Consider the following 14,887-nt stretch of genomic DNA (forward strand, 5'->3'; position numbering starts at 1 on the left):
TCCTCTGAAAAATAAGGAGTCACAGCCTTGCAGTTCTGGCCAATTCACTGAAGGGATATTACATCTCTGATTAGTGAACTGATAATGAAAAAGACTTCAGCTGTACAAGAAGTCAGTCAATTATACCTGCTTGTTCTAAAAGATTTGCATACAAACATGTAGTGTGAAAATGCCTTGCTTCTTGACAAGCTAGCAGAGGGTAATGTTTCTTGTGAATACCATTTTTTATGTAAAGAAATTAAGCTGAAAGAAAAAGACATGCATCAACACAACGTGGGTACATGTAGTCAGGACAGGGCTAGAAACATTGCTGTTTTCCAGTCAGGCAATAAAGCTATTAAAATTACAATATATTTCTTAGTACACATGTAGTAAAAATTTGCTGGTCTGTACCAGTAAGCCAGAAAGGCTGCTCTTTGCTCTCAGTGTCCTAGATGCTGAGTCCTCCTGCTGAAAACAAGTTAGCATTAAGAATGTATTCATTTACCCAATTGCATGTCTCTCCAAAAGTCTCTGAACAGGTATGGTTAACTTCCCAAGGAAGCGCTTGATGATCGGACGACTCTTGGCAAATTTGTCTTTAACCTCAATTTCCAGGACATCTGTTAGAAGTGCAACAAAAGAATATTTCTGGAAGGAAAGAACATATTTGACACCATATCAATACACCTTTATTCACAAAGAATGTACTTAATTACTACTAATGTGCAGCGAACTCCAAAAAGTAATGACTGACAACAGCAGTTTCCACATGGCAAAAAATGTCATCATTTATTAAAGAATTTTTGCATATGTAACCAACTTTTTACTGTTCCCCATTCCCTTTCACAGTTCCTTGAAAAGAACTGCTCAGTAAGAAACTGTACTGGATAAAAGCACTTTCAGGGTCTATGTCTGAAAGTAGAGCACCATGTATCCTACTGCTTGCTTCTATTTGCATAGGGGAAAGCAAAAAGTGAAGGATTCCTGGCTGCACTCTGTCAGGTCCATGCAGGAGGAAGTAAGTGTCTCACTCCAGGCTGTGCTCACAAGAATTTCCCTCCCAACACCATGCTTGGCATTCATGTTTTGTATGCATGACAGGAAGTCAAAAGGGCAATGTGTATACAGTACATTCAGGAGCAGCATTACTAGAGGAGAATTTTCTATGGAGTTTTGCCCCACCATTGACAAATCTTCCCAGCAAACTCCAAGAGAACCTTTTCCTGCACTTGGGGCCTTTAAACAATATGGTACTAATTTACAGAAGATTTCTTGATGTCTGGTAAAATCATTTTTCCACCCTTCCCTACATGAGAACATTAACACAGTTACTCTTTTCAGCTTTCATTTTCATGCATTTTGTGAGTACTTCATCTCTTACTGTACTGCTCTGTCAAGTCTGCCCAAAGATGGCAAAAAGATTCAAAAGTGGTACAGGGCAAATGTTAAGCAAGCATGTTGGCAGACACACACACGTACATACAGTGTAATGATAAATTCCCTTTAGAAAACAAGCTTAGGAAGTCAAAATTTGTATTTGTCACCTAGATTTTAAGATATTCCAAATAAGCAAGCAAAGTATGGCATAACCTACTCAGAAAAAACAAGGTCATCTGGTTATTCTTTTACTATCTGCCACCTTTATGACCTCTGAGCAAACCACCTGTGCACAATGCCTAATACACATGTGGTTGGTTAGGTAGCCAAAGATACTGAAATGCTCTTCAGTTCAGCTGTAGACATCAGATAAACATCTTCAAAAAAACCAATTAAAATGGCTGAGGAATAAAATCCCTTCCTCATGCTGAGCAACTGTCACAACTGGGTTCCTCTGATAAACAGAACTTAAAAATGTGTCACTCTCAGTTTGCTATAATATTGCAAATTACTTTGCAGAAAGTATTGGGTGTAAAACAGGATCAATCCTGCACCACTAGGACAGAATATGTAATGGGATCATAACTGCTGTTGTCAGAGCATGGCTAAAGGGAAGATCCAGCAGCTAAAGCAAGCTAATACAATGTGTGCACCAGTGAACATTATCTCTTTTCTAATAAGCTTCAAAGCCAAGGAAAACTGGAGGAGGAAAAAACAGCGGGGATAAAAAGAGTAAATTTTCTTTCTAGCTACTGGCTAGATGGACAGACAGATAGAAAGCTGAAGAATCAGTGCAGAGATCTGAACTTTGTTTTTTTAAAAAGACTTTAGGACTATTCACATCTATAGTCTTTCCCACAACCAAGCACCCCAGGGCAGTGCTAATGCTGGCCCTGCTCAGTACTGCTTTACTGCTTGTTTGCTTTATGATTTGTGGAAACATTTCCCAAAGCCTACTCAATTTTCATCTTCCCAAAGAATACAGTAACATTCACCACAGTACAGGCTTGCCAGTCCTGAAAGGGCTATGGATGTGTGTCAGCAGTTTCACTTTGCCACATAAACATTTATCTTCAAAAGCACAGACATGGCTCTCTTGCATTCCATGACAGCAGTGGGACTGATTTCCTTCCATGGGATGTGCACAGTTTACCCAATACAAACACGTTTGGCAAACTGGTTTCTGCCAGACTACCTGTTTGCCCCCTTGCTGAGTGGTGCTCTAACATCTTCCTGAGTTTTCCTTCCTGCAAGGTGTAGCTTGCAGGGGCTACATCAAAGAGCATCCCCTTAGCCTGACAAAACTGAAAATTTGTCACTTGCTATGCACCACAAAAACACCATTTCCAAAAGAACAGTTATTGCAATCACTAAGCATAAATGTTCATGTAGTGTAACTTCTCTTAAAGAGTCTTCTCACAACACATAATCCAATTTTAATTAATTTATCTTTGCAGTTTGAAGAAATCAACAGGGTGGCTAAGTGAGTTCAGCTTTTTTTTTTAGCAGAGAAGGGAATGAACTGCCAGCAGCTTAAATACTCAGCTTTAATAAGCAGACAATAACTGTTTCTATCCACCAACAGGGTTCCTAAAATTATTAGAATTTCTGTGTCACTTTAAATAACTAGCTACAAAATAAGCTCATGGCTTTCAGAGAGTAAGGCCTAATGCATGAAGAGAGAATGCAAGCCTGGTATGCTGCATCAGCTGGCAGACAGCTCCCAAAAGGAATACATTACCTCTCTGTGCCAAACAGGATTAGTTGTGTTACTGATGATAGTCGACCTTCTTTCCTGGCCATGGTGAGCAAACGTAGGAAATGTACTTTTCTTGCCTGGCTGAATGGACATCTTTAGATAAGGATCAGGGTTGAAGAACATGCCTTTTTTAAGTCCAGCTGCTCTAATATCTATAAAGCAAAACAAGAAGGAAGGAAAAAGGAACTGAGTAAATAAAAGCTAGTTCACAAAGTAGTGTATTCCTAAAATATTACCCAGGAAATCAATTCACCATAGATTACTAAATAAAGCAAGTTAAAAGTACTCACACATGAACTGGATCCAGTGTACAGCAGGAAATCAAGTGTTTTCCCAAAAGAATATAAGGAAGAAAGGTATCAACATCCTCATTTACATTTGAGCCTTCACTTACTTGTAAAACAAAAAGCATAAACTTGTAGCTCACCTACAAATACTTTTCTCAGTAAGGTATCTAAGGTATTTCCACTCAAAGGAAAAAAAAAAGAAACCCCAACAGAAACAGCCCAAAATTAATCACACAGTACTTGTTTTGCTTCTGGGTGAGGAGAGGAGATAAAAAAACTGTATGTAATGCAGTGAAAAGGCACTTTCCAAAAGTTCAGTCTTTGGTAAGTGTAACTTACCAAGTCTGCTCTAGACTATGATGCAATTTTCTCCCAACAGAGCAGATAATCCACCTCATGTAAAAGGAGGAAAAGTTTTCTGAAAAGGCTTCTAGGGAAATTTTTCCTAGAGAAGCCTCAGTACTGCAGCCCTCACAACTTACAATAATAAATAATAATTTCCTCAGGAGCATATTGTCATGACAAAGGACTTCAATGACAGTGCAAGCTTCAGCAACAAGAAAAATAAAGAGGTACTTTTTAATATAATATTAGATTTTCAACTTAACTGTAAAATATTTCTCTGTTCTCTGTAGGTTTGCTGAAGCACAAAATTTGTCTTTTTCCATTAAGTACACCAGTATGCTGCATGCAGCAATGCAACTGGCACATATGGTTTAGACATGCAGCAGAATTCACTGCTCTAAAATGAAATGCCATGCCTGTGGATTTGGTAAAAAAAAGAATCCTACCCAATATTTGGAATTAAGCCACACAGCAGAAATATGATGAAATAGAGTCATGTGTAAATTAACAAGCCAAAAACATTACAGGACATGTGTCACAAGCCTATCAGTCAACACATCTTTCAAAATTATTTAACGGGAGTCAGGCAGAATCACAACTATCTATTAAACAAAACAGGTTTTTCAGAATTCACAAAGCAATTACTTGTATAGTCCACTGTGTGAGTCTGTACAACCTATCAGCTCTATCTCAGGTAGCTGCTGAAAGGCCACTTCAAAAAACTGGATTTTTTCTGCTCTACCTCTACAATCTCTACACATTTTTATTGTCAGCTCTTCAAGATTCAGAAGTGAATTTCATCTGCCTTTGCTCGAGCTGAATATGCTTCCATCTCACACAAGATTTCCCTGGAATAAAGTGCTAATCAAAACAAGTGAAGCTGGTAGACTGCACCCCTACAGCGATTTCACTGTAGTGACAGCTTAGCTCTGTTACAAGTGAAATTTTTTTCCCTTTCTAAACCACCATTCAGCTATTGCTTTTTTCGAAGTGATGGAGCCAGACTGCATTTTAGTTAGAAGTTATGCTTTCCATTCTTCAATCTGAGAGGAACTGTCCCTTGTGCAAACTGGAAATTTCCCTAAATTTCTCATGCTGGGATATATCAAATCCATTTCTTTCACTCCTGGAGATCCATGATTTTGGCTGGTTTTTAACAAAAAGAAGTTCTAAAGAAACGTCATCTTTCAAGCCACTAGAGTGTGCTCCTACAGAGGCTAATGAAGAAAAGCATTCCATCTTTGATGTTATTTAGAACAGCAACTTACTTTTTTTTCACAGTAATTTGTAAAACACAGAGAAGTATTGGGTTTTACCTGATAGGGTAAAGCTGACCAACTTCCTAGAGTGCTGAGCTCCAGAAGCACCTTCATCTGTGCCTTCTACTCCCATCTGGAGAAAAAAAAAAAAAAAAAGAAATATACCACAGAAGTTTTCATCTATTTTGTACATGCCTGAGGACGATAATTCAATTTTAAGGTACTATGCTAGGGAAGGATCTTACCAAATACTGCCTTGTTACCACAGACAGCCTCAGCCACAGCATTAGTTTACAGCAAAATATCTATTATTTATGTCACACAGTGCTAATATACCAGTAGCCTAAATCTTACAAACAGAATATGTATAGGGTAACACACATGCAGACAATATTAATCAGAGAAAACACATATCTTTTGCAGCTTTCCCTTTTGTAAAATAACAAACAACAGTATGGATTTGTAAGACACATCAAATCACTGAGCTGTCCAGTGACAGCATATGTCATTTTCGTCAGTTTCCACAAATACATAATTTAGTGTGCAACAAAAAAAAGCAAAGAGATCAAAGAGCGACTAAAAAAGCTTTCAGCTCTATTAACAAAAGCTCCTTTTAAACAGAAAAACACATCAGACATCTAAATATAAATGTGGTCTAAAACCTTATGCTTCACAGATTTTTGAGGTTTGGTTTCTACTGAAATCCCTCATTAGGTAAAGCACTACTTCAGAATAAAAGTTTCTCTTGTATTAATGTCTGTCTCTTTCAACTAGCAGAAGGATTTGTCTTTCAAGACAAAGGAGATGTGCATCCAGCCAAATAATCGATCTCAGAGACAGCAAAGGAGAGATATTTGAAGACAAATGGTTCTCTGGGCAGGCACTGCACTCACTCCCAGGCAAAAGAGGTGACACAGAAAAAGTTTGAGCCAAACACAGAGCTGAGGATTAATACCAGTGATAGAACAGGGTCTGATCTATTGAAAGATGCAAATCAGCTGAACAAAAATGGGCACACCTGTGAGTGTAGATGAAGAATGTGAGGCAGCCCTGAGCAGTGGTTTGGAATCACCAGATGGATAAATGACTCTGGAGCTGTGGTGGCCGCAGGGAAGCTGCTTTGCATTCATCGAACACACAGTCATTCCTTTTTATTTTGCTGTAAGCTACTTAATAACATAATTTCAAATACTTCCCACAATGATCAGCAAGCACATTGCAATTTCATTGGAATTAGCAAGCGTGTGGATTTCTCCAGACAAAGTGATGAAGAAACAGCCATGATGTTGGGGCTTGCCATCCCCGCGGGCCTCAGCGGTCTTGTGAGGGGACACACCATGCCAGCAAGCACTGCCACTCGCCAGCCAGCCCATTCCCTTCCCTCACTGCTGCCTTCATGGGCACTTCCCACCTCTCAGGGCAAGACAAGTCTGGCCAGAGTGCTCAGAACTACCCCTGTTCCACTCAGCATGACATTATTATGCCAGTGATTTTATACGGATGCGCAAGTAGTGACAGCTGGTAGCAAAATTATGAAGGCATCAAAAGCAATGGGTTAATTCGAGCTGGATCAGTGCTCCCTTGTCTACAGACAGACACCATGGAAGCGGTGAGGGGTGCATTCTGCTGTGATACTAATGCTGTCCAGGCAATGCCACAGGAACGTTGTGTATTCCCGTTTCCTCTTTTGAGCTTATTTCAGCACACACTGTTTTCCTTGTTAAAAATGTTACTCACCAACGAAAAGGCCTTCCCCATTCTATACCTATTTTTCTGCTACAAGTTGGACTCCATTCAAATAATATAATTTTTATTGCTAACTTCATGTTATAGAAAATAGAATTTGCTGACAATTCAGCTATAGTAACAGGAATGGTGACAGTGTTCCCTAGCCCTTCCATGACTTTTCTATACAACCTCTTCCTGTTCCATTATGATCTAAACAGCAGTTTCAATTCTTCTGCCCCAAATGAAAAATTTCATCCCAGCACACACACAGAGCTTTGCAGCACAAGGGCCATTTCATCTGGTGTAACACAGTGTTTCTGAATGCTCCATCAGACTTCCTACCTCCCCTGAGCCAAGGTAACACAACAGAATGTTAGCTGCTTATCCAAAAGTATGATGGACTGAAATACCTGGTGTGATATACCATCAGTATGAGAAAATCCAGTAAGCAAGGAATTTATTGCACCATTAAAAAAAAAGGGGAGTGAGCACACCATGACTCTCTTACCACTTCCTCAAACAGCATTTCTCTAAGAAAAGACAGAACCAGTACCAGGAGAACCCAGTGATCTCTACTGCACAGTGCTTAAGCTCAACACCAAAACCATGGAAATGCAGTGAGGTTTTAATGTTTTACAATAGGTTTACTTACACATAACTAACTCACTATGACATTTTTAGGAAGTATCATCTGAACTGTCATACAACATTCTCATCAGGAAAACTAACAGCTCACTATTTCTGGAATTCTGCACTGTTAACGCAAACAAAAATGTTTATATAAAATTACCCCTTCTAGCAGGTGTGTGAATTCTGTACAATACCCAGGACACTGCATTACCTTTCAAAGGAAAGAAATTTAAACAGCAAAAGCTGGTATAAGCCTTCAAGAATTACCATGACTCTCAAAGACAGCTCTCCAAGTAACTACCAAGTCATCAAATACATACTTAGATGACAGAAGTTCAGATGTCCTTTTGTTCAATGAATCTCAAAACTACTGGTGGATAACAAGGTAAGGTCAAGAAAATACAAAAGTTCAAGTGGTTTCTCCATTCAGTATAATCACTCTGCTTCTCAGCAATGATATAGTGTAGCATGCAGCCCATTATAAGGGTTATTTAGAGATGCATTTTTTTCCTCTTGCTCAAAATCAGACTACCTTACTGCCTTTAGTTCATAAATTGATATTAAAGACAGTAGCTGTCAGGCCCATTAACTATGACACATTTTCTTCTGTAAAGTACCGAGTCTGTATGCATCTGTGAAACTGTTACTCATAGTGAGACCTGACAAAGATCTGAAAATTAAATGATGCTACCACCTAGGTTTGTAATTCTAAGAGAAAACCCACAGACATTTGGTATACTAAGATACAAAGTCTCTATAGCACATTTAGTGTCAGATAATCATAGCATGCACTTGTATGGAATACACAACACTGAGAAAGCACAAGGTCAGAATAAATGCTATGCAGTCTGAGTAATTTCTACTTTACTGCATCCTCAACAGTGCAGTTGTCAGGACATCACCCTGACAGTTGTGATCTTAAATATTTGGCAGCTAACATCAACAAATCAAATGCACTGTGAAACTTGCTGAAGCTTAGCTGAAGAACTAACCTGATAGATAAATTACTTGCAGCAAAAGCTTCAAGGTACAAGTTTGGAAGCCTTTTCTGCCACTGCTTTAACAACTATTCCACTGCTACATAAACTGAAAAAACTTCAAACAAGACTCATAACACAAATGCAGTAAGACAATACTTCTCAATAATCAGAGAATTACTAAATTTCAATGGTATATGAACACTCAAAGAATTCAGTAATTTTTGCAAGAGCAGAGTTTTGTCAAGTTTTATTTATACTAACAGTTGCTATCTCTGCAACAGTTTCATACTGAATATTAGGAAATGTTTAAGAAATAGGAAGAAACAGAGACTCCGGACATTGTTTCAGTTATATAATCAGTGTGAAAAATTTCTAGTACGGTGTTAAATTACTGAAAACTGTAAGTAGCAAAAAACTGAATGCAAGCAAAGTCAAATTCTTAGCATAAAAGATTTCAGTTAAGCCCAGTGACTTTTTACTGTTATTTTATTACGAGCAATACAAAACCATGAAAATCACTTTCCAGTTTTTATCGTTTTGTAAGGCAACACGCTTTTTTGAAAAATAATTGCTGTCAATAGTAAAAATAAGAGACATATTGATAGGTTGGTCTGACAGTTAATACTGTCATTAGTACTATTATTTTATAAAACCTATCAGTAAATCATCTTCTACAAATACAATTAACAAATAGGCTATAAACTCACCATCACAGCAGGGTTTTTCACAGTGATACATGGAGTAGTAGCTCTGAGGGCTCCACTAACACCATGGTAGTATTTAAAACAGATCTTTATTTCAGCTGAAAAGAAAACAAAAACCACATTAAACACTTCACGACTGACCCTAGGCAAAAGAAACACAACAAAAGGGTCCAGCATTCAGTGACCTATCTACAGAAATACTCTAACAGGAAATTAAAAACAGAGTTGCTGGTTATATCCTTGTTGTGTGCTGGGTCATTCTATTACTTAACAGCCACAAATTATAACTTACCTAATTCTGCAACTTGTATTTCTGCTACTATATCATCAGCCCTGGAAAAGGCATATGAGACATTTGCCACTAGGATGATTTTGTAGGACTTTGGAAGAACATGACACATATCTGAAGGAAGCTGGAATCACTTTATATATCGGAACACAGGAAAGGTAAATGTTGAACCATGCTTCTGGTCCCACTGATTAAAGTTTTGTTTGCTAAACTGCATTTACTGCAAACAAAAGAGTATTATGTTTAACTGAAGCCTGACCTCCCCTGTAGTTCCTCTGCATTCTTCCAACCAAGCAGAACAGCTATAATTATGGCTGCCCTTGATCCTGTGGGATTTTCTCTATGTGGAACAATGTCTGTTTCCCTTCTCCATTGGGATAACTCTTCTGTGTAAGGCTGGTGAGGGTTTTACCTCTGGGTACAGAGATGGCCACAGGCAGACAGCAATGGCCAAAGGCAGGCAGGAATGACAGCAGCCAGCTCAGACAGAGCATGTGTATGAAAGTCTTGACAGTTCAATTCCTTGCTTGGTTTAACAATATGTCAGTAGTCCTGAAGTACAAAACCCCAGAGTTTGGTATAAGATTTTGAGACATATATGGCATGATTCCTTGAGGGTTGAGGTACCCACTTATCCCTGCTCAGAAACCACCCTGCAAGCCTGCTCAGCCAAAAAGGATTATTTATTTTTGAATTTACTGCAGTTACATATCAACATTTATTTACTATCTTCCTCCTAGAACAAAAGAGGAGACACCTCAGAAGAACCCTTCAAAGGAAAGTGTCTGGCTGACAGTGCCTCCGGGGAATCAGGAGGTGGAGAAGCTGCTGAGCCCACTTCCTCCTCCTCACAGATGCGTTCACACGCACAGACAAAACATGCTCTATTTACCACAAGCTTTACAGCAAAATTCAAAATGCAGACAGGATTTCTCATCACCTACAAAGGTTTATGAGACCTAAAACCCATCAGGCAGGACTATGGGTTAGTTTCTTCCTGAACTGAGCAGTTCTGCTTACTTACCAACAGTGCTTATATCCAGGACACACAAGAATTTCTAGCTCACATAAAATCAGAGGTTCAGCACTTGCAAAATCTGGGAGGATTTATACCAAGTACTGGACTCTCCACATTGTAAAATGCACATACTAAGTAACAAGAACTCAAGTCTGAGCATCTCTTATTCACACTGAGATTATGGTTACATGAGAGCATGGTTAAGAGAATGTACTGTTCCAACCAAGACTTCCAATTTCCAGCTATATTGCTTGCTTTTATTGCATTACTTACTTTTATTGCAACCTAAGCTTAATTTTTCAGAAAGTATCTGGAGCTACTGTTTATCCAGCCTGTTGTGACTATCTTCTCTCAATTCATCACTTTCAAACAGAATGTAGCAATAGAAAGGTCACCAACTGCTGGTTCTATCCATGGATAATCCATAATGTGATGGGGGACAAATACTCTCACTCACTACACTGACAGGTACACTTATCTGAAGGCTGAAATGCAATACTACAAGTTTTGCATCCTCATATTTCTTTCTCTCAATAACTTCTATGAGCATACAGTACTTTTCAATACCTGTATATGGCTGGATAGAACAATGCTTGATTCAAGAAATGGATCTGACAATCACTTTCAGGTAAGCTAAATTAAAAAAATACAGTCTAACAAACAAAATACCAAACTTCAGGACTTATTGCTAGAAATAATTAGAAAAAGCAGAGCACTTAAAAACATGACAGTGAGACTTTTTCTCCCACTTGCCAGCAGAACCAGCACTGACTCCATTTGGGAGTTATACAGCACTGCAGTCATACATGTATTCAGAGAAATGGCACATCAGCTGTTAGCACTGTGTCAGTGGGATTAATACAAGAGAAGCTGTGCTTGAAATTCAGCACAAAATTGAGAAATGGGCTACCCACCATATGCACGCAGATGTTGGCAAAATGAGCATGGATTTGCAAGACTGGATCTTATACACAGCAAGAGCACAAACACTTCATAGGTTAAGAGACACCAAAGTGTTTTTTCTTCTTGGCTAATAACGCTAGAAACTGCAGTTAATGTTAACAGAAGAAGAAATCTCAGAGGAACCTGCTAATTTCAAAGCAGATGAGGATGTAGCTTTTTGACATGTCTTGTGTGGTGCTATCAGGAAAAAAATCTTGATTAGAAGAGGTTTTTCTTGATGACTGACGGATTCCTAACCTCTAGATATATTGAAAACAAGTATCTGTGGCTGTTCTGATAGTTACAGGTGGTGCGCTGAGATGTGTTCTAAGGCTCCATAAACACACAGAAAACTTCAGCAGCAGTAAGTTCAATTATCTGCAAACAGGACTTCAGTATTTTGAGAAATGAGTTAAATACCATATTAACACACACATTTCCTCTGAACTATTGCATACTCTAAATGCACATTAGCATGTGTCACATACAGAGTTTTCCCAGTTTCTTCCATTTCTCCTGCCACCTTGCTTTTATGTGTTGCCTTCAGGGGGATACTGGCACTTCTCTTTTTTCTTTCCTACTTATTCTTCTTCAACAGGTTAATGAGATTGCTTTGCATGGGATCCCTAATGAAAACATTAAGAGCAGTAAACCCAGCAAAGGACATACATCTGTACCTGACCACAGGACCATTTGCTGTATCATTAAAGAAAATAAGATGTTTCAGAACACAAAAGAATTTTTATTCATGGGAAAAATTAATATATTTTTGATACTACATATGTCCTCTTATAATTGACATTCCTGCAGACATAGAGACCACAATAAATTCCTTCTTTAATTAAAAATAAGCCAAAAATTAAATTGGAGGGATTTGTGATTCTTTCAAAGCTATCACATGGTCATATAAAAAATGATATATATGTTAATTAATCAGAAAACTCTGTGAAACCATAATCCCCTTCTTTTAAAGCTAATAGCTGTTACTATATAAGCTTAGTCTTATAGCTCAGGTCCATTAAATAGAAATGTTGGAATCAGTAAAGGTTTCTGGGACTCAAACACTGACATTTGAATTTCAAAAGAACATCTGCATGAAATTATAGTGTTGTTCCCTCTATGGACCATATACTTTTGCCTCTTCAGTAATAAAGGGATCAGCTTACACTAAATAACAGCTTGGGTTTAAAACATCACTAATTCCCCAAAGTTCCTCACTAACTACTTTTTTACCGCCTTTGATACTTTACCTTTGCTCATCAAAAGAATGCTTTATTAAAGAAAGATTCTAAGAATACATAACTACAAGAGCATAATCCTCGGAGAATGCATTCTTTCCAGAAGACTGATAATGCAGGAAAGCAGGTATCTCTGCTGTAAGAACAGCTTGCTCCAGACAGACCCTAGTCAAACAAAACACCAATATTAGAGGTGGAATCATCTCCACTGAGAAGGGATAAGCAGACACATCTCCAAAAAGAAGTCAAATCCAAGCTGGGTTATAACAGTCTCTAAAGCAAAACAGTGCTCCCAGTTCACTGTATGGAACCTGCACAGCAGCTGAAACTTCCTGGCCACTGCAGCAGAGTGCCCAGAAGGTACTTGGGCTCAATCCATGGCTCTCTGCAGACAGAAACATATGTCCTCCAATACGCACTGAGGAAAAAGCTGACAGCACAGTAACTCATTGGAAAAATATGAGAGCATGTTCTGCAAAACTTATTTAAGCAAACTAGAACAAATGAAGTCACTCACATTCACGCTTTACAAAGCTATAAAGGGAGAGGCAATCCGTACAAAAGCAACTGTGGCAAATCCTATTTTTTTCCATCTGAACCTGATAGACAACTGCAGAAATTTAGCAGTGCTATGCATGTCTTGCCTGTTGAACTCTTCTGTAGCATGACAGTTCAGTGAACTCAACATTTCTGTTTGGACATTTAGCATTCTCTGTCACCAGATGACATAAGCAAAAACGATGCACCACAGCCTTGGTCACGATGAAGAGACTAATTTATTTTTTCTGACTCCAATCTTTTATAGTTCTCAAAAGATGCCAGTGGATTGGAGGGTGAACGTGCCACCTCTCCAACGACACTGGACAAACTACCTGTACATCAAATTTCTCCGCCTCTATGAAAGAATGCAAAACAATAGGTTGTTTACAGAAAGTTGTGTGAAAAAGTTCTCTACAGGAATGTAAACTCAGAAGGCTTTAGAAAACTCTTGATAACCAGGGCGACACATTCTCTTCTCTGCATCACTTTCAGCATATGCATTTTTGATTACGGATTACTTCCTACTGGACAGTAGCAAACACAGCAGCAGAATGCAAAGCTGACAGCCCTCAGGTACTTGCCATTTCTCTCAGCAGGTGTATCACAGAATTTATTTTACAGGAACATTAGGCAGACCACCTACAAAGTGACTTACAGAAAGCTTTTTAGCTAAAGTAGGATCAATAACAGAAAATGCTTATGTCCCATTGGTCTTTCCATTTAACCTGCTTCAAAGGGAATGTGGACAAATGCTTGTAACAGAGCATCCTATCCCTGGCAGCCCCGTTTCACTTTGCTGTCATCAGAGATTCTTATTTACAGTCATGAGCACTGACTATTATGCTCCAGTTTGGCAAAGTATTTAATTATAATCTAACCTTTAAAACAAAACACTGGGGTATTATGGGCATAAGAAAGTCAACAAAGCCTGCCACAAATGTTAAAAATACAAGACTTGATCCTGTTTCAGTTATTTTTGATACTCAAAAATAGCTGTTAAGAGACAACACAAAAAAACAGCAGAAGAATAAAAGTTTTTCTAACTCAGTGAATATGTCTATAAATAGGGTAGGGACAATAACCATGAGTCCCCAGACACACCACTGAAAGGGCACTGGTTGCAGAGCACTGAGCCTGAATGTTCCAGGCTCAGAACAATTCCACATGAGAAAACCATGACCTTTACAGAATTCAACTGGTGAAATTTTAAATGGTAAAAGTATAAAGATTGGGTACAAGAAATGAACTACAGTCATAGAACATTCATTAACATTGACCATTATGGTCAAGACCATTACAAAAAAGAAATTCTGTTCACACCTCTAGTTACAAGGAACCCTTAAAAGCTAAAAGTATATGAAGTTCAATTATTAAACTGGTATTTTTTTTTTCCTTCGATATCTATCAGCTTTTAACAAAAAAGAGAGCTGGGAGTCTGCTTTGCTACTTACAAAGTAAGGCATTTCAGTCCTAATACACTGTTTTTGCAAAAGTTGTCATTTCATGGAAATAGGAACTGAATACCAAGAACTCCACATAAAACCTCACTTTTAACATGATACCAGTGCAATGCAAACACATATATTACCTTGTCTTCTGAATATATCTCATAGTCTACTCATGTTCTTACTCATAGGGGATTAACAGATCAAGAGCTGCCTTGCTGAGAAGGACTTGGAAGAGCTGGTGGAGAGCTGACAGAGGCTGGACATGACCCAGCAATGGGCACTCCCAGCCCAGAAAGCCAAACGTGTCCTGGGCTGCATCCAAAGCCCCACAGGCAGCAGGGCAAGGCAGGGGATTCTGCTC

General features: G+C 38.6%; 1 protein-coding gene across 1 annotated transcript in view; it reads right to left on the reverse strand.

Annotated features, from left to right (window-relative positions):
• The window catches only part of HECW2 (HECT, C2 and WW domain containing E3 ubiquitin protein ligase 2), a 143,478-nt gene that overhangs the window by 49,639 nt on the left and 78,952 nt on the right, over window positions 1-14,887 (reverse strand). The window contains exons 4-7 of the mRNA XM_053982155.1: window positions 9,055-9,149; window positions 5,067-5,142; window positions 3,101-3,270; window positions 488-630 (exon numbers count right to left, since the gene is read on the reverse strand). Coding sequence (XP_053838130.1) covers window positions 488-630; window positions 3,101-3,270; window positions 5,067-5,142; window positions 9,055-9,149 — 484 coding nt within the window. The remainder of the gene's footprint in view (window positions 1-487; window positions 631-3,100; window positions 3,271-5,066; window positions 5,143-9,054; window positions 9,150-14,887) is intronic.

Source organism: Vidua macroura, chromosome 7, assembly GCF_024509145.1.
Source record: "Vidua macroura isolate BioBank_ID:100142 chromosome 7, ASM2450914v1, whole genome shotgun sequence".
In the NCBI taxonomy this organism is placed as follows: Eukaryota; Metazoa; Chordata; class Aves; order Passeriformes; family Viduidae; genus Vidua; species Vidua macroura.